General features: G+C 51.1%; 1 protein-coding gene across 1 annotated transcript in view; it reads left to right on the top strand.

Annotated features, from left to right (window-relative positions):
* Positions 1–15,938, top strand: part of Slc6a17 (solute carrier family 6 member 17) — a 47,813-nt gene extending 31,875 nt beyond the window's left edge. Inside the window, exons 7-12 of the mRNA XM_050127843.1 lie at positions 6,681–6,922; positions 7,180–7,372; positions 9,501–9,693; positions 10,482–10,641; positions 12,594–12,756; positions 13,256–15,938. Of these exons, the coding sequence (XP_049983800.1) occupies positions 6,681–6,922; positions 7,180–7,372; positions 9,501–9,693; positions 10,482–10,641; positions 12,594–12,756; positions 13,256–13,624 (1,320 nt within the window). The 3' untranslated portion in view covers positions 13,625–15,938. The remainder of the gene's footprint in view (positions 1–6,680; positions 6,923–7,179; positions 7,373–9,500; positions 9,694–10,481; positions 10,642–12,593; positions 12,757–13,255) is intronic.
* Positions 15,939–21,678: the final 5,740 nt, after the last annotated feature.

Here is a 21,678-nt window from a genome sequence, read left to right as displayed (position 1 = left end):
GGTGACCTTCATAAGAGATGCTTTGGTAGAACATTGGGGACAAACTCTAATAGTAGTGAACGCGAGGTGATGAATCAGAGACAAGTGGGAGAGGGCGTTTGTATTCAGTAGTTTCACCATAAAAGGAAACAAAAATGAGAAATGCGAGAGTAAGTGGAGAGGGCCCTGGGGTCAAGGATATTATCCCAGAATTTATATGATGATGAAAATAATTCACCGAACACCGACCGGCTAGAATTGATTCAGAAGCTTAAAAAAAAAAAAGAGTCTAGTGTTTCCGTGTGATGCAATAATTCTACCCTTAGACATGTATCCAAGAAAACTTAAAATGTATATTCACACAAAGTTGGAACATGAATGTTCATAGCAGCGTGGTTTATAATAGCTCCAAAGCAGAAACAACCAAAATGTCAATCAGCTGAGGAATGGACAAACAAAATGTGGTAGATGCATAAAACGGAATGGTATCCAGCCGTAGAAAGGAAGGATGTACCAGAGCTGTGATAATGGCACAGTCGGTAAAGTGTGTGCCATGCAAGCATGGGATCTGAATTTGAACCCTAAAATAAAAGAGCCAGGCATGGTGGCGTGTACCTGGAATCCCTGCTCTGTGGATGTGGACATGGGAAAATCCTTAGGACTTGATGCTCAGCTAATTTAACCATCCATGTTCAATGAAGTGGTAATCCAGGGAGAACCCCATCTCAACAATAAATGGTGGCGAGCAACTGAGGAAGAGATGCAAGGTTAACCTCTGACCTCCACTAGTGTACACACAGATCTAGACAGCCTTACCCCTATGAACACGTGTGCAAAATACACAAGAATAAAGTACTGACACATGCCACGGCATGGAAGATCCTGGAAAATATTAAGCAAATCAAAGGATTCAAACTTGAGAGGCCACAACGTGTGGAATTCCAAGCATAGGAAGTGTCCAGAATAGACAAATCCATAGAGACAGGGCACTAGTGGTCACTGAGGGCTGCACTTGAGGGGAGATCATGAGGAGCGACTGTTAGTTGCTTCTCTTAAGGGCAAGGAAGAGGCTCCAAACTGATAGTGGTACAGATTGCTCAATACTGGTATGCTAAACGTTGTTGAACTGTACACTTTAAAAAGATCCAGATGACATCAGGGAGGGGCCCAGTGTCTTTGAGGGGAGAGTTGATGTTAGCTGCATCCACACACTCCAAGGGAGAGGGCAGCCCTTGGCACCGTGCTGGCAGGAAGAAGCTGTAGGGAGGGGTTCTAGTGGTCCTCCTCCGATAGCGGCATCTTTCTCAGTGAGGCAGGAAACCAAGTGGCCAGCTTGGAGTAGGAATGGAGGAGGGACCCTGGAGGGCTGAGGAGGTGTGAGTGTGAGGTCACTGTCCACTTGGGAACAGTGGACAGGTATGACCCTAAAAGCCGTCTGCTAGATGTGGCTCCGGAGTGGGTGTGACCTCAGTAGCACGGGCCACCCCAGCTCTCAGCAATCTGAGGTGCAGCTTTTTGCAAACGAACATTCTGAGAGCACATTGCTTTCCACGTCAGTGAGGTGCTTAAACAGTTGTGTTACACTCATCGTGTATCATTTAAGCCTTCTAATGCCTCTCCGGGTAAGTGTTCTGATTACGGTTGCTTTCCAAAGAGGCGAATTAACCATGGAGTGAGACAGAGCAGCGCGCTAGGCATTCTGGGGCTCTTTGCGATGCCAGTTCAGCCCATTGCGGAAGTGTGGAGACCAAAAGCAAGGGGGAGCTCCATGGAGTGTGGGAGAAACATACACACGCATGCCTACATATATGTTGTAACATGAGATGTCTGTCTCATGTGCTGGTGTCTGTCTGAACCTCTGGAATAATACTCAGAAAGCCAAAAATCACAGTTACTTATTTCTGGGGAAGGAAACTAGACTTCTGAGATTAAGGGGTAAAGAAAAGGAGCCTGTAGCATGATTAATAAAAACCCAGAGACGGAAACTGAGGTTAGAAAAGCAAACAGCCACTGGTCTTACCTCTCTACCTAAGTCTGAAATGGCGATTCTGCCTCCAGGAATCTCAGAATGAGACTGTATCTGAGAGCTGTCTCCTCCCATTTTATAATCCTCTCTAGTGTTGGGATTAAAGGCATGCACCACTACTGCCCGATTTCTATGGCAAACTAGCGTGGCTACTGGGATTAAAGGTGTGTATCACCACTGTCTGGTCTTTAAGGCTGATCAGTGTGGCTGTTTTACTCTCTGAACTTCAGACAAGCTTTATCCTTAAAATACAAATGAAATATCACTACAGGAGCCCAAAGGACTAAGAATATATATTAACTCTCAAGGAAAAGCAGAGAGGTCCCTGCAGGTTCCAAGATCCCAGTCAAACAGTCTGGTTGTGGGACTTGTTGACTCCCGTTTGAGCAAAGACCTCTCGAAGAAGATGCCCAGCTTTGCGACCCCTGTGACCAGCTCACCACCCAGTTTCCACTAGGGAGGTTCCTTGGCTCTTGGGGCCCACTTCTACAGCTGCAAGAGGGGGTGCAAGTGATACCCCTCTGCAGAGCTGTCAGCAGAGCTCATAGGACCGCTCCTGGCAAGTGGGATACACATGGTAAGCACAGCTATTATTGTCTCTGTCCCTAGTGAAGGTGACACCGTTCTTAGGCAGTGGGAACTCTGCACTCCGGCGCCATCTGGTGTCTTGTAGCTCAGTCTGGCTCTGCCGGGGCAGGTGTGTGCTTCCGTCACGCGTGGGCTGCTGTCACGTGTCCCTCAGGCCGGTGCTCAGCAGCTGCTTGTGCATTCAGAAAACATCTTCTGTGCTGCAAAATACCTCGCTCCCTTGGCAGGAAGTGACTTAGACGCTGTGCGAAAGAAACAGCAGGAAGCCAGTGCTACATCACACAGGGCTCCAGGCTTCTCTCCAGAGCAGAAAATCCCTGCCCGCCTCTCCTCTTGTAGTCTCATCCCAATGTTTGGAAGGGACGTGGAGCATCCTGTCTCAACTGACCTACGCTGACACTTGCTGAAACTACATACTGTCATCCCGTGAAGCCTGGCAAGAGCCTCCTTTAAAATCAAGTAACCTCAGGAGTTCTGTCCCGAAGCCTCCTGATGTAGTCCACGTCCAGATTAGCTTTGGGTATCTCCAGCAGCAAAAGCTCCCCCATTTAAGCTATGGACCAGGAGCAAGGGTGTGGGAGAACATTCACACAGGGCAGTCACCCCTCCAAGGACGAGCGTTAGTGTTAGGTGATTTTTATGGATCCGCAAACCTCAATTTGTAGCTATCAGTCTCTTTCAAAATCATCTAGGGCTAAGGGTGGGGGTGGGGATCGAGAAGAACGAGATCGGTCTCCTGTTGATCGTGTTTTAAACTGGCAATGGCTATAGCCGGGGCTGGCTGCACTGCCTGTCTCTACTTTTGTTCATTTTATAATATATGGGCCACATTTAAAAAAGAGTAATGATAGCTGTGGTCCTAATAAAAGAAACAGTTGTTTATAACTAAAATGATTGCATGTACCTGAACCCTGCCCTGTCCTTTGAGATGTCCCTCAAGCTATTAGACCAGACCCACTAGTCAGTTTGGAACTGAGCTGTCTCCCCTGGAATAGCTGCCTTTATTTAAGAAAATTGCCCTGCACGGTGATGGGGCTTGACCTATCACGGCATTCTCACTATAGCTTCAGGGAATGACAAGAATCCTAACAAAGTCCCATGCTTAGGTCTCAAAGACATGCGAAGCCGTCACAGTGGACATCAGGAAACATCAGTGATGGCCAGCACAACCACAGAGTATATGTAATCCCTCCGCCCATTTCTGGAGCCTTCTGGAGAGGGGTGTTTAAAGAGTCATTTCTCAGAAGCCAGTGACTGTTTTCTCCTTTTCTCTAATCTCTGCTTTCCTATTATACCCAGTACAGACCCCTGTTTCTTAATTTAAAAAAAAAAAAAAGGTGCTTTGGTTCCTGTAGAACTCACTTGGAGGGCAAACAACCTGCACAGATGCGAGCCTATTTATAGTCCTTATTGGTTCACTTGGTGTGAAAATTCCTATTGTGCTGCTGACATCCCGAAGTGTTTGATTACAGGGTCCCGCCCCAAATCTTGCTGGGGAATGTTCATGTGGCTGTGTCTCACGGCACCATATTACTGTCCTAAATTAAAATCAGAAGCAAAGCCTCACTCACGTCCTAAGATTTTACATAGGAGCCCTCGACCTGGGTACTTTTGCAAAAACAAAACAAAAAAAATCAAAACAAAGCAAAAGTCAAAACATTTCTTCCTGTATCAAAAGCCAGACTTCTGTATTAGGGGTGGAGCTCAGAAGCAGAACAGGATCCTGGCATTCCACCCCTTATAGTTTACATTTACACACACACACACACACACGCTCACACACACATGCACACACTTGCGCGCACATGCATGCACTCGTGCACACACGCACTCACACACTGTGAAAATGTGTTGGACATAGTGGTGTACACAGGAAAAGCATGAGTTCTCGGCAAGTCTGAAATACACGGTGAAACACTTTCTCATAAGACAAACATCAGCAAAGGGCAGACCTTTGCCTGTGCACACGCAGTGGCCCACAGCAGTGCAGGCGATCCCTTCCCTATTCCCAGGACCGTTTGTCTCCCAGGCTCCATGACCACTGATACAGCATCTACCCTTCTGCGCCCTCCCCTCTTGCTTTTCAGGGAAGGCAGGACTATCAAATCAAAATCCCCTCCAACGGCAGGCAGAAACTGGAGGTGCCGACCTGCTTGCAGCCTGTCCTGTCCTTCTCCCTCTTCCATTTCTAGTGAGGACAAAGGGCTCTTGTGGAAGACAGTTCCTCTCTCCGTTCCTACATGTCTGCCCCCACCAAGTTTTTCATCCAGTCATCAAGTCATAGTGCCTGAAACAAAAATTCACAATATAGAAAAACAGCAACACTGATTTCACAGATGTTTCCTGATAATACCCGCTCTGCTGCCCAAGGCTGGCCCTTCCAAGAACTAGCTTATATGCCTGGACTCTACTCTTTCCCTAGGCTTCTTGCCTTCCCTCCCTCCACCTGGCTCCAGGACCTCTGGATCCCTGAGCAGCTAATTCTACCTGTGACCTCCTGCCGCTGGCACCCTCCCTGAGGATCTGTCACTGGGAATGTGAACTTTCCCTGTATGATGCATCACATCCAGGTCCTCCTCCCCCCCCCCCCCGTGCCGCCATGGATCTCCTGCCCCCTTGGAGATGACTTCCTCTTCCCTGCATGAAACTCTAGAGATGGGTTTGGCCCAAGGACCTGTCCTCTTCTCGCTGTCTGTCTCCAGCTGTGCTCCCTGCAGTAAACTGCACTGTCTACCTGTTCAACAGTCCCCAGACCATTAAACTCAACCTCTCTAAACTGCCTTCTAGACCTGCTCTGCCCAGTGCCTTGGACCTCTCTTCCCTCAGCCCCGTCTCCAGGGAGACCACAAACATGGCTGGCCAGTCTAGCAAACCCAACTCCAGTTCATCTTTCAGGTCTTCATTCTCCCTTTTAAATCTCTCCCTCAGCACCATCTGGCCGCAGGAAAGCCATTCTCCCAGGCCACTTGAACCTCCAGACGGTGCTTCCTTGCAGTTTCCTGGCTCCATACACTGATGACTGTTGTGTATGCACATCTAATAGCGGCCTTCTTTCTCCAGCTCCTTAGTGTATCCTGGATCAAGTGTTTTCCTAGAATGAATACAAGGATCTCTACAGGCCTTTGCCTCTTTAGGTTTCCTCAGCACCACCGTGCTACCCTACCCGAACTATCCCCCCTGCACTGCCCCTTCCCCGATCTGCTTACCTGCAATGTCTCATAATACCAACCTCCCCTGCAGCACTGTTGCATGGCGTCTTCTGCTTACATCACCCCAGCTGTACCCCCTGCTCCATCCCACCTGTATCTCTTCTTCTGCCTACACCATCCCAGCTGTACCCATGGCTCCACCCACCTGTATCACCTCTCCTGCATATATCATCCCACCTGTACTACCCCACTTGCTCACCTCACCCGCACCCCTACCTGAGCCAGCCCATTTATACCACGTCACCAGTCCAGTCATACCCCCTCAGGCACTTCCATGTCCTTTATAAGCCACCCTGTGCTCACACTGATTTCTCTTCCTCAATATTCTTATCTCTGCTGTCCTTGGTCAGATGGCCAGCTTGAGGATTCTCTCCCCGGGCAGCATCCTGACCCTCTTGTTACAACTATTCTGAACACCGAGTGCTGACTGTCCCAGCCATGTTTGCAATTTAGCATCTGTTGGTGGGATCAGTTTACCAATGTCTGTCTCTCTGGTTAGACCATAAACTCCAAGGATGCTAGAACCCTCCCTCGTTCATTCTCCTTGGCTCCTACCTTAAGGAATGAAGAGGGAAAGAAAATTTGAATTGAAAAAGACTTTGGAAATAGCTCCACGCCACCCAAATGCTCTTATAGTTCAGCCTCCTGTGTAAGCAAGCACTCAGCATTTTTAATTTTTGAGGTTGTCCTTTGCACCAGAGGAAGCTGAGGCGTGGAAGAGTTAGGGGAATTGCCTGGAATCTCCCGGCCACAACTGCTTAATACCAGGCCATGTTGCATCAGCTCCGGAGGCTGCGGAAAGGGTGGGGGATGGTGGGCACATGGGTAACACCATCATCTCTTTGTTTCTGTCTTTGTCCCCATGGTCATCCCCATAGCTGGACAAGATGCTGGACCCCCAGGTGTGGCGGGAGGCCGCCACCCAGGTCTTCTTCGCCCTGGGGCTGGGCTTCGGAGGTGTCATCGCCTTTTCCAGCTACAACAAACAGGACAATAACTGCCACTTCGATGCCGCCCTGGTGTCCTTCATCAACTTCTTCACCTCGGTGTTGGCCACCCTCGTGGTGTTTGCTGTGCTGGGCTTCAAAGCCAACATCATGAATGAGAAGTGTGTGGTCGAGTAGGTGGCCTGACCCCTCCGGTCCCTTCTTTCTCTGCCTGCCTCACCCAAGGGTAGCAGGTGGGCTGGGCAGGATGAGAGGCCCCCTCCATCCCATAAGGGATGAGGTCATCATCTTCCTCAGTCCTGGCCCACAAGGATAGGCTCCTGGATGTTTCTGTCAGTGGCCTATGGGTGCCCTGCCTGGGTTTCTGGGAGGGGGTCTCTCAGGTCCCATACTTCCCTTCTTACCCGGTCCTGGCCTCTTTGCAATGCAGGAACGCTGAGAAAATTCTAGGGTACCTCAACTCCAACGTCTTGAGCCGTGACCTCATTCCACCTCACGTCAACTTCTCACACCTGACCACCAAGGACTACTCCGAGATGTACAACGTCATCATGACTGTTAAGGAAAAACAGTTCTCAGCCCTGGGGCTGGATCCCTGCCTCCTGGAGGATGAACTTGACAAGGTACTGGAACAGACTGCCCTTCCTAGGACAAGCAGGAACCTGAAGACAGGCTCAGTGGCTGGAGCTTGGGCCTTGAAAGCCCATAGAGCAATGGTTCTCAACCTTTCTAATGCTGTGACCTTTTAATACACTTCCTGATGTTGTGGTGACCCTCCAAACATAAAATTATTTCGTTGCTACACCATAACTGTAGTTTTGTTACATTTGTGAATTGCAATGTAAATATCTGATATGCAGGGTATCTTATATGTGACCCCTGTGAAAAGGTTGTTTGACCTCCAAAGGAGTCACGCCCCACGGGTTGAGAACCATGGCCGTAGAGTCATGCACTTACTAACACGTGAAGACTCACTATGCGCACAGATGGAGAAAGGCTGGAAGCGTCAGGATGCCCAGAGGGAAGCTTATGATTAGATGGAGGGTCAAAGGAAACACTGAAATCGCAGGAGCCCTTGTCAGTTTGAGTCGGGATCCCCATTTGTTGAGCAGGCTTCTTCTACACAGGACCCCGTGTAAACAATCCACTTAGAACAAGAGCTGCGGACCAGGTAAATGCTAATTCCCTCCAGTTCCCATTTCCTTTGACCCCTGCGGCAGCTCTATGAGTTGAGTATGAATATTGGTCCCAGTTTTATCAATAAGCAGCCTGTAGGTTGGGGGAGAGGGTTGATCAGGGTCTCTCACAGCTAGTAAGCAAGAAAATAAATTAGTGCTCTTGTTCCAGAGTCCTTGTTCCACCTCATCCCTTGAGACGCCTGCCCTTGCCAGTGCCCCCACTTCTACCGTCACAATGAGACTCAGCTCCTGGGCTAAGCAGAGGTGCTCCTCCCCTTTAGTGCTTGGGCTGAGGTGGGGATAACTTTCTCGCGCTCGCATTTGCACCTCTGGGCACCTTCAAAATGACCGTTCTGCTACAGTGGTACCAGCAAACCCACCAGACAGATCCACAGATCCCAGGCCTCTGGCCAGAGCCAAGGCTCATGTTGGGGATAGCAAGCCCCATTAGCCCTTGAGTTTCTTCGCGAGACCAGAAGCTTCCCATAGAGGTGTCTGAGAACCGTGCCAAAGGCGGCTCCGTGGCTTGGAGCTGTAGTTTTATTGGTAGAGCGCTTGTCTAGCATCCTGGGTTTGATTCTGTGCCCTTAAATAAAAAGGATTAACAGAAGAAAGGCAAAAAGACAGCTTCACTAGTCCGTGGGCGCTGCATCCCACTATCTCTGGCTTCTCTCCCGTGCTCAAGAGCAAAGGAGCCCAACTGGCAGCATCCTCTCTTTCCACCCCTTCTCACAGCCATGACCTGATCTTCTGACAACGCTAGGAATACAGCAGGTTTTTTCAAGAGTAGCTAAATGACAACTGAGAACTCATAAGTTCCCTCCGGGTAACAGGACACTTGTGAGTGCCGTGAGCAGGCAGTGTGGCCCTTGTATAAAAGCAATGGCTCTGTACTTGGGCTGTCCACGAGACCCCCGATAGCTTTAGAAAATGTTACACACCAGCTTAACCTTCGCCCAGTGAAATCGTGGTCTCTGCAGGAGAACCTGACAGGGGTGGGTATTTAAAGACTCCAGTTGCTCCCATTGGACAGCTGAGCCTGGGTGTCTGGAATTCAGCAGTTCAGAACTGGGAGTGGTCACTGTGGCTGCAGCAAAAATGAAGTCTTAGAGGAGCAGGGTCCTACATTGTGTGTGTTTCTAGATGGGAGCATCTTCACCTGGACCACTGGGGTCCTGAAACAACCTGTAGAATTAGGTCCCCTAGGGGAACTCTCAGGGACTTTTTTTTTTTTAACATTTTAGTTTAGTGTGGTTGCTTTGAGACAATCGTAATCTGTAGTCCAGGTAAGCCTGAACCTCAATGTGAAGTTCAGCTGGCCTTGAACTCTTGGCATTCCTCCTGCTTCAGCCCTCTGAGTGCTGGAATTATAGGTGTGAGTCACTACAGCTAACTTTCTGCAGAGACTCTGATGTTCACCATGGTTTGAGATCCTCTCTTTCAAGCTTGAAAGAGTTCAAGCAGCAATGGGGAGCCCTGTGAAAGAGGGGACAGCGATTCCTGTTCCTCCAGAGGGAAGGAGGCAGAGGACTTCTGGAGTAAGAGTAGCCCCCACTCTCTGCCCCACCCTCAGTCTGTGCAGGGCACAGGCCTGGCCTTCATCGCCTTCACTGAGGCCATGACACATTTCCCGGCCTCCCCCTTCTGGTCTGTCATGTTCTTCCTGATGCTTATCAACCTCGGCCTGGGCAGCATGATCGGGACGATGGCGGGAATCACCACGCCTATCATCGACACCTTCAAGGTGCCCAAGGAGATCTTCACAGGTAACTAACTCCCTGTCACCCTGCCAGACACCAGCCCGGCACGCGCGTGACAGTCAGGTTCTGAATTGATTGGGCGGTTTGTCACCCCATCTGCAGAAGGCTCTTCTCCCTGATGATAGTAGGACCCGGATGCGCCATTCAGGATCCCCGTCTACCTCTTCCCTGCATCCCCGGGGAGGAGGAGTGGCGTAGTGTCTTCCTCCTCTCAAATGGGAAAGGATCGTAGGACTAATCAGTTGAATCATCTCAATTCATTCAGTATTTTTTTGTTTCGTTTTGTTTTTTAATTTTTATTTATTTATTAAAGATTTCTGACTCTTCCCCGCCACCGTCTCCCATTTCCCTCCCCCTCCCCTAATCAAGTCCCCCTCCCTCGTTAGCCCAAAGAGCAATCAAGTTTCCCTGCCCTGTGGGAAGTCCAAGGACCACCCACCTCCATCCAGGTCTAGTAAGGTGTGCATCCAAACTGCCTAGGCTCCCACGAAGCCAGTTCGTGCAGTAGGATCAGTTCAGTATTTAAGTGAAGCAGCTGCCTTGGGCTTGGTGCTGTGCCTGGAGCAGGGAGCACGGGGGGGGGGGCGGGGGGGATGCAGAGTTGATGCCTGATGTAGGGGGAGCTCAGAACCTCAACTTCCAGCGCTCTCCTGCAGGGCAGGGCCGTGCTGTACCTGTGAATCATAGAGGGGGCAGGCTGCAGGCCTGCTTGGGAGCAGCATGCTGGGGGGTAGCCGCGTCCCCCCCCCCACCCTGCACCTTTGCCCCCACACCGGCCTCTCGGCTCTCTGTAGTGGGCTGCTGTGTCTTTGCATTCTTCGTGGGGCTGTTGTTCGTCCAGCGCTCTGGAAACTATTTCGTCACCATGTTCGATGACTACTCGGCCACCCTGCCACTCACCGTCATCGTCATCCTTGAGAACATCGCTGTGGCCTGGATTTATGGGACCAAGAAGTAAGGAGGTCATAGAGGAATGATGGGGACAGGTGGAGGAGGGGGGTTCTTACCCATGAGGACTTTCGGGAGAGACCTGTGTTCTTGAGGCTGCTTCTGAAAGGGGCAAGAGATTACAGACTATGGGAGCTAAAGGCCCCTTGGCACCAGGAAACTGAGGCCTCTAAAGAGGACAAGAATATTGGAGGGCCGGGCAATGGTGGCGCACGCCTTTAATCCCAGCACTCGGGAGGCAGAGGCAGGCGGATCTCTGTGAGTTCGAGACCAGCCTGGTCTACTGAGCTAGTTCCAGGACAGGCTCCAAAGCCACAGAGAAACCCTGTCTCGAAAAACCAAAAAAAAAAAAAAAAAAAAAAGAATATTGGAGGCTGCTTGGTTAGTAAGAGACAGAGCCATGCTAAGGACCTTGGGATCCTAGGTTCCAATCCTGGCGTCAGCCTAAACAGTTAACTATCACAGCCCCGTTGCCGAAGACCTGTCCGGAGATGTCTGCTTGTGTAGCATTTGGCTGGGATTCCAGGCCCCCCCGCCTTCCAAGTAGACTCCAGCAGCCTGATTTATAATTTTAAGGAATAGGTTTTGGCCTCAAGTTTTGGTTTTGCAGAGAAAGGGGGTTTAGCAGTAAGGTCGGATCTGGTTTCATGGCCTGACCCCAAGGCAGATCTCCACTTACAGCCAGTTCTTATTTACAGTCAAATCTTTATTCTCGGGGACTCCCAGGACTGCCACCTTCCTACCCTCTTGGTGTTTACTGTGTTCACTGTCCTTGTCCTCAGAGAGGCCCAGGCCTTCCACTGCGTAGCTCAGCCTGACCCTCCTTGATGTCCAGATGGGTTTGGAATCCAGTGTGTCTCACAGGGGACATCTGCTTCCTGGGAGGGCACAGGAGGAGGAGGAGGGGCAGAAAGCATAAGAGACGAAGCACCCAGGACAGGGGTGAAGACAAATACCTATTATTCCATCACATGTGAGACCGAGGCGGGATTGCCATGAGTCTGAGGCCAGCCTGGGCTACACAGTAAACCCCTGTCTCGAAAGACAACAGAAGGGAAGGAAGGAGGAGCAAATTGATGGTGGGATGAGAAAAGGAAGGGACAGCGGACTCCGTGTCCACCCCACGCGCTGGGGCTGGAAGGCTCTGCCAGAAGGGCTCGGGCTGTGGTGCTGTGGACTCCTGTGCAGCTTGTGGAAGCCCCTGTGCCTGTTTTCACGGTGTCCCTTTCAAATGCATGCAATTAGCTATCCATAATTATATAAAAAACCAACGGTACTGAAAACGGACTGAGCCTCGTTTAGTGTGGTGTAGTGTGTACTCTCTTTGTACCACAACAAGTCTGGAGATCTGGTTGTGGGTCTAGTAATGGCTGTCCCTTAAAAGCAGTGGTGGACATATGTGTTTCTGGTATCTCCCATAGCAGGCTATGATAAGAAAATGTCTGATTCAGTCACAAGTAGCGCTAACACTCTTGGAGTTGCTTGCACTTACAACAGAAGGAGTGGCCAGGTTCGGTTAGCGTGATTGAGGTAAAGATGCATTTTGTATACCACCCAAAACTGTAGCCTGTCTGCCTCCTTGAATTCTAGCACACGGTCTAATTTAGAGACCTTAGGATTTTTAGAAGCTTCTTCCTTCCCTTGCTAGGTAGGTGCATTACTGCCTCTTCTCCAGCAGGGGGAAGCGTGAGCACGGCAGGTGGGAGGCAGCAGCACCCTGAGAACTCCGCTTTCTATCCCCATCCACTGGTCTCCGGCCTGCCTAGTGAATCAAATCTCCGGTGTGAAGTAGGCAGACCAGAGCCTCCTGGAGACCACTGGGGCTTCACACTGTGAACCCTGAAGACAAAGGCTAACAGAACCCAGAAGGGATTGGTCAGAAACAAGTGACCGTAGGGGAAAGGGAAGGCTCAGTGGCAAAGGTGCCTACTGCTCTTGTCTTCTGCTCTGCCTGGCAGGTTCATGCAGGAGCTAACAGAGATGCTGGGCTTCCGACCGTACCGCTTCTATTTCTACATGTGGAAGTTCGTGTCCCCATTGTTCATGGCTGTTCTCACCACAGCCAGCATCATCCAGCTGGGGGTGTCGCCCCCAGGCTACAGTGCCTGGATCAAAGAGGAGGTGAGTGGTGGCCCCACAAACCCCAGAACCACTTGCATCTTCTCGGGCCTTTACCGTAGCAGATAATTGGAACAAACCTGTCTAGGACAGCAGCTCCGTGATAGGTCTTGCCAGGTGCCCTGTATTCCTAACGTGCAGTCTGTATGACAGCCCTAAGGAGTGGCGTTATTTCTCTAGCATAAATAGAGAAGCTGGAGTTGGGCAAAATCAGCATACTCCTTGGGTGTTCTAAGGCAGTGTCTTTTCATGTCTATGGTGTGGAATTGCCTGCCCTTTCTACAGATGTAGACACTGAGCCCCCCTTTAGCCAAGGTGATCTACTGAACTCCAGTAGCGCTCCCTGGGGATGCCATCTCTTCTGCTACTTGATCTGGGGCGGAGGGAGGGGAGGAGGGGAGGAGGGGAGGTCATAGGCAAGGGTGGGAAAAGATCAGCCTGTAGGCTTGGGGAGGGGCATTGCCTGGCGCCCTGCAGCACCCTTCCTGCTCTCAACCGTTAGGCTGCGGAGCGCTACCTGTACTTCCCCAACTGGGCCATGGCACTGCTGATCACCCTCATCGCCGTGGCAACCCTGCCCATCCCCGTGGTGTTCATCTTGCGGCACTTCCACCTGCTCTCCGACGGCTCCAACACCCTCTCTGTGTCCTACAAGAAGGGCCGCATGATGAAGGACATCTCCAATCTGGAGGAGAACGATGAGACCCGCTTCATCCTCAGCAAGGTGCCCAGCGAGGCTCCCTCCCCCATGCCCACCCACCGCTCCTATCTGGGGCCCGGCAGCACATCGCCCCTGGAGAGCAGCGGCAATCCCAATGGACGTTATGGAAGCGGCTACCTCCTGGCCAGCACCCCTGAGTCAGAGCTGTGACCACTGCGCCATTCTGCCCACCTCCCCTCAATACCCAACCTGCCCTCTTGGCTGGGCCTAGTCTCTTCCTCCGTGGTAGCTGCCAGACCCAGGCCAGTCCACGGAGAGGGGATCTGCCCGGCCTTGTTCCCCACCCAAGTCCCAGCAGACTCCCTACCTATGAGCAGGGGACTGGGGACAATTCCATCCCCTCGTCCAGGTCTCCACCCCATGTAACTTTTTGAGAACTCTTGCCAAGTTGCAGCCATGTAACCACAACAACCCCAGTATGGGGGAACTTCAAGTGGGCACTTTAGGAGTCACCACTCCCTCTCCCTGTGAAACCTACCACTTGCAGTTCTCAGGTCTTGGGGAGGCTCGCTCTGTGCTGTTGGTATTGGTGGCAGTGGGCAGAGGCTTCAGGGCCGAGGGCACAGGAGGTAGACTTTAGCCCAGTCTGCCGTAAGAACAGAACGCGTCATCCTGTCAGCCCAGCGTGGCTGCTCCTGAGCTAAGATGGGGATAGGGACACGTGTGTCAGGAAACTCCTCAGTTCTGTCTTACACGAGATAGGCGGTGCCCTCTGGCTTGAGCGAGAACCTGAGCACTGAAAGGAATGACTCGGCAGCCAGCTCATGGAATCTTTGAAATGACTCTGTTTCTCCTGCCAGGGGCAGACGGGGTATGTTCCCGATTCTGCCTGGAAGCGCAGTGAATGGAGGGGTCACCTTAACTAGGGTTTAGCCACTTTTCGATCTCCACTATCCAGCCTGGCGCCAGGGGCGGTGGTCTTGGCCTCTGTCCCAGGAGGAAAAGGGGCAGCGCCAGGCGAGGTTTGCAGAGCACAACCTAAGGGTCCCAGCACAACCCAGGTTTGGAGCACAAGTGAAACCCTCTCTTCCGCTCTCACCCGGAGCTCGCTTTCCTCTTTCGTGGCAGCTTCTCTCCTGGAATGGGGGTTCCTGGAGTTCAGGGCCATGTCACCAGGAACCCCGTTTCTAGGGAAAGACAGGTCATTTCACTGCCCCTTCGGGCTGCCACTTGCTCTCCCTGTTGCACAAGCACAGCCACCAGTGTGCACCTCGTGTGAAGACACCTTGGAAACTTTCCCAAACTCCCCCAGTCTGTTCAGAGATATGGCACAGGTAATTCTGGGCAGGATGGAGGCTGCCGGGGGTGGAGGGCAGTGGCAAAGCAAAGAGCCTCTGGTTTTAGGCCCTGAAGGAAAGTACAGCCTCTGGCAGTGTCCCTGTCCTTCTATGAAAGCTCCCCTGGGAGAGGGACTGTTTCAGAGCAGCCTGTAAGGACTCAGAAACTGACCTGAGAATCAGGGTATCTCTCTGCAGTATGACCTCAGAGAGATGGTGTATGGATATATATATCCATATATGTGTGTGTGTGTGAATGTGTATATATATATATATATATGTATGACTGGCAGACTAGGGTGGATGGATGGATGGGTGGATATATATGTATATACACACATACATAAATGTATATATATGTATGTATGTGTGTATATATATGTGTATATGTATATATATATATATATTTCAAAGTTTTGGTGGACAGGAACTGACCTGGGTAACTTCCAGAGGTTCCTGGGGTCATTTTCTTGGCCCTGACTTCCCTCAGTACTGAGAGGGGCAGACTAGGCCCAGGTGCCCACCTTCTACTCCTATGCCTACTGGTTACCTCCCTTCCTAGCCTGAGAGGTCCATCCCCTCAGCCTGCCATCTCTCTCTTTCCTCAGTTCCTCACCGCCTTCTCTCCCTTCTAGCCTTCTCAGTTCCACCTGTCCTAGTATTTGAGGTGAGAGGGAGTCCGAATCTCCCTGAAGAGATGTGCTTTGGGGTGCGGCATCCCGTCATCGGCCCCCCTCGCCTGACAACACCTCCTCCCTGGCCCCGTGCCTAGTCCCGAGCAGAATTAGAAAACAGGAAGTGCAGGCCCCAGCGGACTCCACTATCTGTACCCTCTCTATGCTATTTCTATTGTGCATTCAAGCTGTCCACGTGGGTGTCCTTGCTGTGAAATGACAAACCCCGTATTACACTGCGGCTGGTGGGCTATTTTCATCCTCAGTGCTGTGCAGATCTATTTTCATTGTATATTTGATATATTTTTAATTTTGTAGCGTGGCTGGGCCAGGCCCCAGCCTGTGAGCCTGCAGTGAGTGGGGGAAGGGGAACCGAGCCGAGGCTGCTTGCTTGTGCCATGTGGGCTCTGTAGTGTTTGTCGTAGCCTTTAGCTGTAGGCCGGAACCTGTCCTGCTTGCATCTTTGCTGTGAGTTGGACATAGATCCTAGAGCACGTGCTCTCTTTCTCTGTGAGAGAGAGAGAGAGAGAGAGAGAGAGAGAGAGAGTGTGTGTGTGTGTGTGTGTGTGTGTGACATTGGTAGGTGTGAGTGCATAAGGTGCTGATCTGTGATACGCCCACCCACCCACCCACCCACCCAGTGTTCACCACCTTCTGAAGACCTGGGTCTTCCTCTCAGCGCTATGGGGAGGCCTCAGGACAGACGCTTCGGAGAGCACTAGCTATGGGGAAAGGCTTGCTTCCCACAGGTGACTCATGTCTCCTGTCCTTACACAGAAGGACAGCCTTGGGTGGCGGGGGAGCCCCATTTATTTTCCAGCCAACCTTCTGTTGTTCACCCTGGAGGCACTCGGTCTTCAGCAGACAGCGCTGGGTTTCTTAGGACAGCTGTCCAAGGGAGGCGTCTCTCTGCCTTCCTGTCCTGCGTTTGACCTTGAAAGAGTCCTGAGTACCCAGAAAGCAACATCTGCTCCTTAGACCTCTGCTGGCTCCTCAGGAGAGATGAGGTGAAGTCTCCTGACACTGAAGATCCAGCCCCAGCTTCTTTGGAGGACCTGGCAGTGAGGGCCAGGGTCCCCACTGCTGCTGGTTAGTGCTGCCCAAACAATGCCCACCAGGAGACAAGGGGTTTCGGGGGCTGTGAGTCAATTGAGTTGGGGCAGGGCAGAGGTACACCTAAGGGTTCCCTGTTCTGCCTGTCCCCCAGCCCCAATCACCAGCCTCTTGCTCAGGGAGCCCTTGGGCCCCTCTTCCGGGAGACAGTGTGAAGCCTGAGGCCCAGTTTGGGTGGTGGGGGAGACGTGAGGCACCCAAGGGAAAGCAGGTGAGGTTGGCATCTGCCATCAAGCAATAAATCTTCAGGGGCTGCTGCTTTTTAAGTGCCAGGAAATGCCCTCCAGAGGCAGCCTGTGTGAGCCCTGAGGCTGTGAGCCAGCCCCACACAGGCCTGCAAGTATTAACAGGTAGGGACTGCCCTTCTTCCTTTCCTTATGATACCCCTCCCCCAACCAGAGTAGGCCCCACTGTGAAAAGGGAATGAGAGCGAGGTGGGTCGCAATACACCTGTGACTCTGTACCCTGCTGGTCCCTCCCCTTAGGTCTGAAAGGGCAGGGAACTGGGGGAGGAGGGCCCAGGGTCATTTCTCATGAGAAGTCCTGCTTTAAACAGACCCAAACACATATCAGGCAGTCTCTTCAGGGCCAGGCACAGGTTCAGAGCAGTTAGAGTCCATGTGTCCTGGACTGGTCAGAGCCCTGAGTCAGGATACTCAGCCCAGGAGAGGGGATGAGGCAATGCCACCCCAGGGCCCCTCCTTCGTCTCCCCTACCCTGGTGTACAATAAAGTGTCTGTTCTTACCACTCTCTCTTGCCTTTCTTACACTTACAGGGGTGCAGGGAGCTGAGGGGAGCTTTGGGACAAGTGTGATTTTATTCTCATGGATGCTGGCTGAGAAATTTGAGGATAGATATCCAGTTTCCTGGGAGCTTCCCTAGGTATTGATGATGTGCGCACTGTTCTTGACCTTACTATGTCTCAGCGACTGTACAGCTAGGTCTTTCCTCTGAGGGAAATGCTTGGATCCTACATTTTTTTTTCTGGGCGAGGAAAATGAGGCTCTGTCTACTATGAGGATGTGCTCAGTGTCCTCTTCCAGGACTTTTCAGGGGTCATTCCTCTGCCTGGCTTCAGGGAAAAGCAACGTATGTACACTCTGCAAGGGTGCAGTACCAGGGGTCTGTGGGGAACACAAAAGGCAGGGGCCTGACTTGGTCCTTAGGGAAGTGGGCTGGTTCCAGAAAGCCGTGCTCTAAGTGCTGAAAGCCCCCCCACACACACACACACACTGCAGATGCTGTCCTTTGGAATCTTCAGCGGAAGCTACAGGTGAAGTATAAGGTGTGATACCTCAAGTTTTGTTATATAAGCACCCACTGAATGCAGGACCGTGAAGAACAGAGAGAGCTGGTGGTGGAGAAGCCCCTTTCTTGCCTCCACTAGGATCACAGTCTCGGGAAGAACCTCACTCTCTTCCAGCCCCATCCTGGTCTGGATCAACGCTGCCCACCGTGCCCTCTCTGTCTCATTCAGCAGGGCCCTCCAAAGGGACCTTCCATTTCCTGTCCCTGTCTCCCGTTGTTCCACGAGCAGCCACCAGGTGGCAGGAACCCCTTTCTGTCCACGTTTTAGCCTGGGAAACCTTCTCTTCAACTGTCACAGACTCTGCAGAGTATTCATAATAAACATTAAGAATGCACCATGGGGCAGACTCCATGTTAGCCAGAGACACCCCCACAACAGGCAAATCAGCACCCAGTGCCCCGATTTGACCAAGGGAGGCACCTCTTTTGTCCCATCAAATCCCCCTACTTATCTCTCAGACAAGGGAATGTCCCAGTGTTGGACAAGTCATTCTATATACAGCTACTCAGATTTCTGGGAAATTTGGTTGAAATGGCAGCTATCCCTCCAGGAGGGGTACACGGACCCTAAGACACTATATAAGGGCTTCACGGCAGTGGAGCTCTGAAGCCAAGTCCTCAAAGTCAAGTTTAAGTGTCAGGATGGTCTTGTCTTTCCTGAGAGACCTTAGGCAAGTTACTTAATCTCTCTGAGCCTACCTTTTCTAATCTGGAAGAGGGGAGGGGGAAGAAGAGGGGGAGAGAATAGTTTGAAGGAGATAACACACCCTGAATCAATAATCTTTCACCATGCTCTGAGTCAGTCCAAATTTAAAACAACCATCATACCATACCTCATGATTTTGTGAATGGGGAATTCCAGTATGGATTAGGCCAGTAGATCAGTGGGAACTAAGGGGTATTCAGTTCATGGAAGAGCTGGTCTGGAAGTCCCAAGGGGAGCCTTTCTCACATTCCTTCAAATATCTAATTCTTGCGTAGAAATGGGTAGGAGTGGGGTTGAGCTGGGGCTTTCTGGTCAGAGTGACTTTCTGCAACTGACCTTTCTGACACAGTTCATTTCTAGGGACCAGATTCTCACCTGATGGCTCACAGTGCCCAGGGAGACCATTTCAAGAGCAAAAAAAAAAAAAAAAAAAAAAAAAGGAAGCTCAGCTGGAAGCTGCCTATTTCTTGAGGCCTGGGCTTGGGGATATATCAGCTCCACCATGGTCTATGGGCCTTGGCATCTGTTCATAGATCACCCAGACCTCACTGTAGATTAGAAATGGGAGGATGCCCATATAACAAACCCACTCTGGGGCATCGGATGTCTCCATCATCCATCACGGGCATGTTTGTGGATGCTTTTCCTGAGAGGATCTCAGTATGAAGTGCAGAACTGAGACACACAACTAATCTCTCCTAATGAGGAGGTGAGCAGCTAAATTCGGGGCCTGAATGGAGGCAGTGAGCAAGAAGAAGATGATAAGGGCATGCTGAAGAACACGAGAGAGTTTCTGCCCATTTTCACCCCTGGGGCAGGCAGTGTGAGGTTGTTCCAATCATGAGTCTCTCACCAACCTTGGGCAGGCCACTTAACCTTCTGAGCCCTGTATGACAATAAAATCTCTTCCTTGAGATGCTGGAAGAAATAAATGGACTCCTGAGGTACCAATTGGAACCTAGCAGAGAAGTTTTTTCCATAGGGGGTTCTAGCACATGATCAGTAAGCACAGCTCTCTTCTCGATTCCAAACCTGGGTGAGTGCATCTACCCGTGCAATAAACCAGCATCCCAGGACCATTGTTAAAAGACAGTCTCAGCCTAACTCTGGAAGAAGCCAAGGAAGGAGAAAAGAGAATGTCCCTTTCCAGGGAAGTGGGTGCTCACTAATCCCATCAGGGTTGTGTTTGCTCCTTAGCCACAGCCAGACACAGAGCCTCATCCAGCCCATAGGCATGGGCTAAAGAATGCTATAAGCTCCAGGAATGTGGCGGCTCATTTGTTGGTGAATTTTCAAAGGATTCTTTAACCCTTCTCCCATCAAGAAGATTCTCTACCTTTCCTCTTGAATTTGGGCAAGCAAATCCCCCCACTGACCAGCAGAAAATGGAGGAATAATACTATGTGACTTGCAAGGAAGGCTGCATCAACAAGGAGAGTTCCACTTCCTCGCGGTGTTCTAGGGATAATGGTTCCTGGGGGAGCTCGCTGCTTTGTAAGGTTAGCCCTGGTACCTCACAGAGACAACAGGGCTAGAAGCCGCGTGTTTATGCTTCTATTGACAGCTTCAGCTGAGCTCTTAGCCGATGGCCGTGCCAACCACCAGCCATGGGAGTGTGTCTTATTGAACACTCGGTTCAGGAGCCTCATGGATTTGCAGTACCAGTAGATGTGTGGTTGCAGTTGCATGAGTTCCAAGTACTGCTCAACTGAGCCCTACCTTTCTGGCCCATAAACAAGAATGAATGAAAGAAAATGACTGTAAAACTTACATTTTAGGTCAATTTGTTTCACAGTGAAAATAACCAGGAAGTGAATCTGAGGGCTTCTCTGACCAAATCACCTCATATAACAGTTGAGGACATAGAGGCCAGGGGTAAGAATTCCTACAACCAAGCAGAGGGGAAACCATGGCCAAATCCTGCTTTCCCGATCCAACCCAGTGGATTGTCTACCTCTCTGCAAGGCTCTGATGGAAGGGACTCCTACTTCTAACCTTCTTCCACTGATCCCTTGCATCGGGCATGGCACAGGTATTTGGAGTGCCTAGAATTATACTAACCACTAAGAATCTGCACAAAGGCTCAGATCAGTCAGGGTTCCTTGTCTTGTACAATCACAATGAGACTTGGTGTGTCCACCTTCCCGTGGTGCCAGGCACACTAGCTTAGGTGGGAAGGAACCTGGGAGCTGGGGAGAAGAGAAGCAAGTCAACAGAAAACGTATCAAGAATAAGATCACCCCATGTAGGCCAAGTGCTGGCTGCACAGCAGAAGGACCTGGTAGGGGGCCACTCTTGGGCTCCCAGGGTCTTCCCTCATGTTCAGGGCTAAGCTCAGAAGGGCTGTATCTGTGCACTTTATGGCTGACCTAACAAGAGCCTGGGTTTGAGTTGTCTCTCCACACAGCTGCTCCCCTTTCTCCGGGATCCTGCTGGAGGGGATCCGGCCCATCAGTACTAATTAACTACTCTACTGGAAGGAACCTGCTCCTTTGGAACTTAGCCCAGGTAGGAGGAATCTGTACTTTTCTGGATGGAGAGATGTTCAGTGCCAGGGAGTCATGCCAGCTGGGCCCCGCATTCTCTCTCTGTGTGTGTGTGTGTGTGTGTGTGTGTGTGTGTGTGTGTGTGTGTGTATACTCCTCAGTCCCAGCTGCCTCCCAGAGCCCAACAGCCTTGAAAGAAAAATGCCTGGAGGGGTCCCTTAAGCTGCCTCTGTGATTCTCATTTACACTGTCCTACACGTGGAGACCACATAAGCCTCCGTGCTTTCTCTGTTTGGAGCCCAAACCCAGCTGTGTAGCTCCATCTCCAAGGTTCACTGCTGCTGCATAGACCTGAAATCCCTTAACAGGAACATGCCTCTGAGGTAGCACTGGGTCCCTCCCAGCATGCCCTGCTCCCTTCCAGCCCAGCCCTATGACACTAAGCCAGTTTCTGAAGCCCTGAGGTCTGACCCAGCCTGAGTTATGACCTGCACCTTTCTGGTATCTTCCTTTTAAGAGATGGAAGGGCACCAAAGGGTGCCTGGAGTTCCCTGAGATCTTTAAAGCAATACAAGAGCCTGAAGCTCTTGTCAGAATCAGTGTAGCTGGCCTCCACATGGCCCAGAGTGCTTTGGGCCA

The sequence above is a fragment of the Alexandromys fortis genome, unplaced genomic scaffold (assembly GCF_014885135.2).
Source record: "Alexandromys fortis isolate MF-2015 unplaced genomic scaffold, M_Fortis_MF-2015_v1.1 scaffold_292, whole genome shotgun sequence".
NCBI classification, from domain to species: domain Eukaryota; kingdom Metazoa; phylum Chordata; class Mammalia; order Rodentia; family Cricetidae; genus Alexandromys; species Alexandromys fortis.
This window is presented reverse-complemented; position numbering and strand designations above follow the sequence as displayed.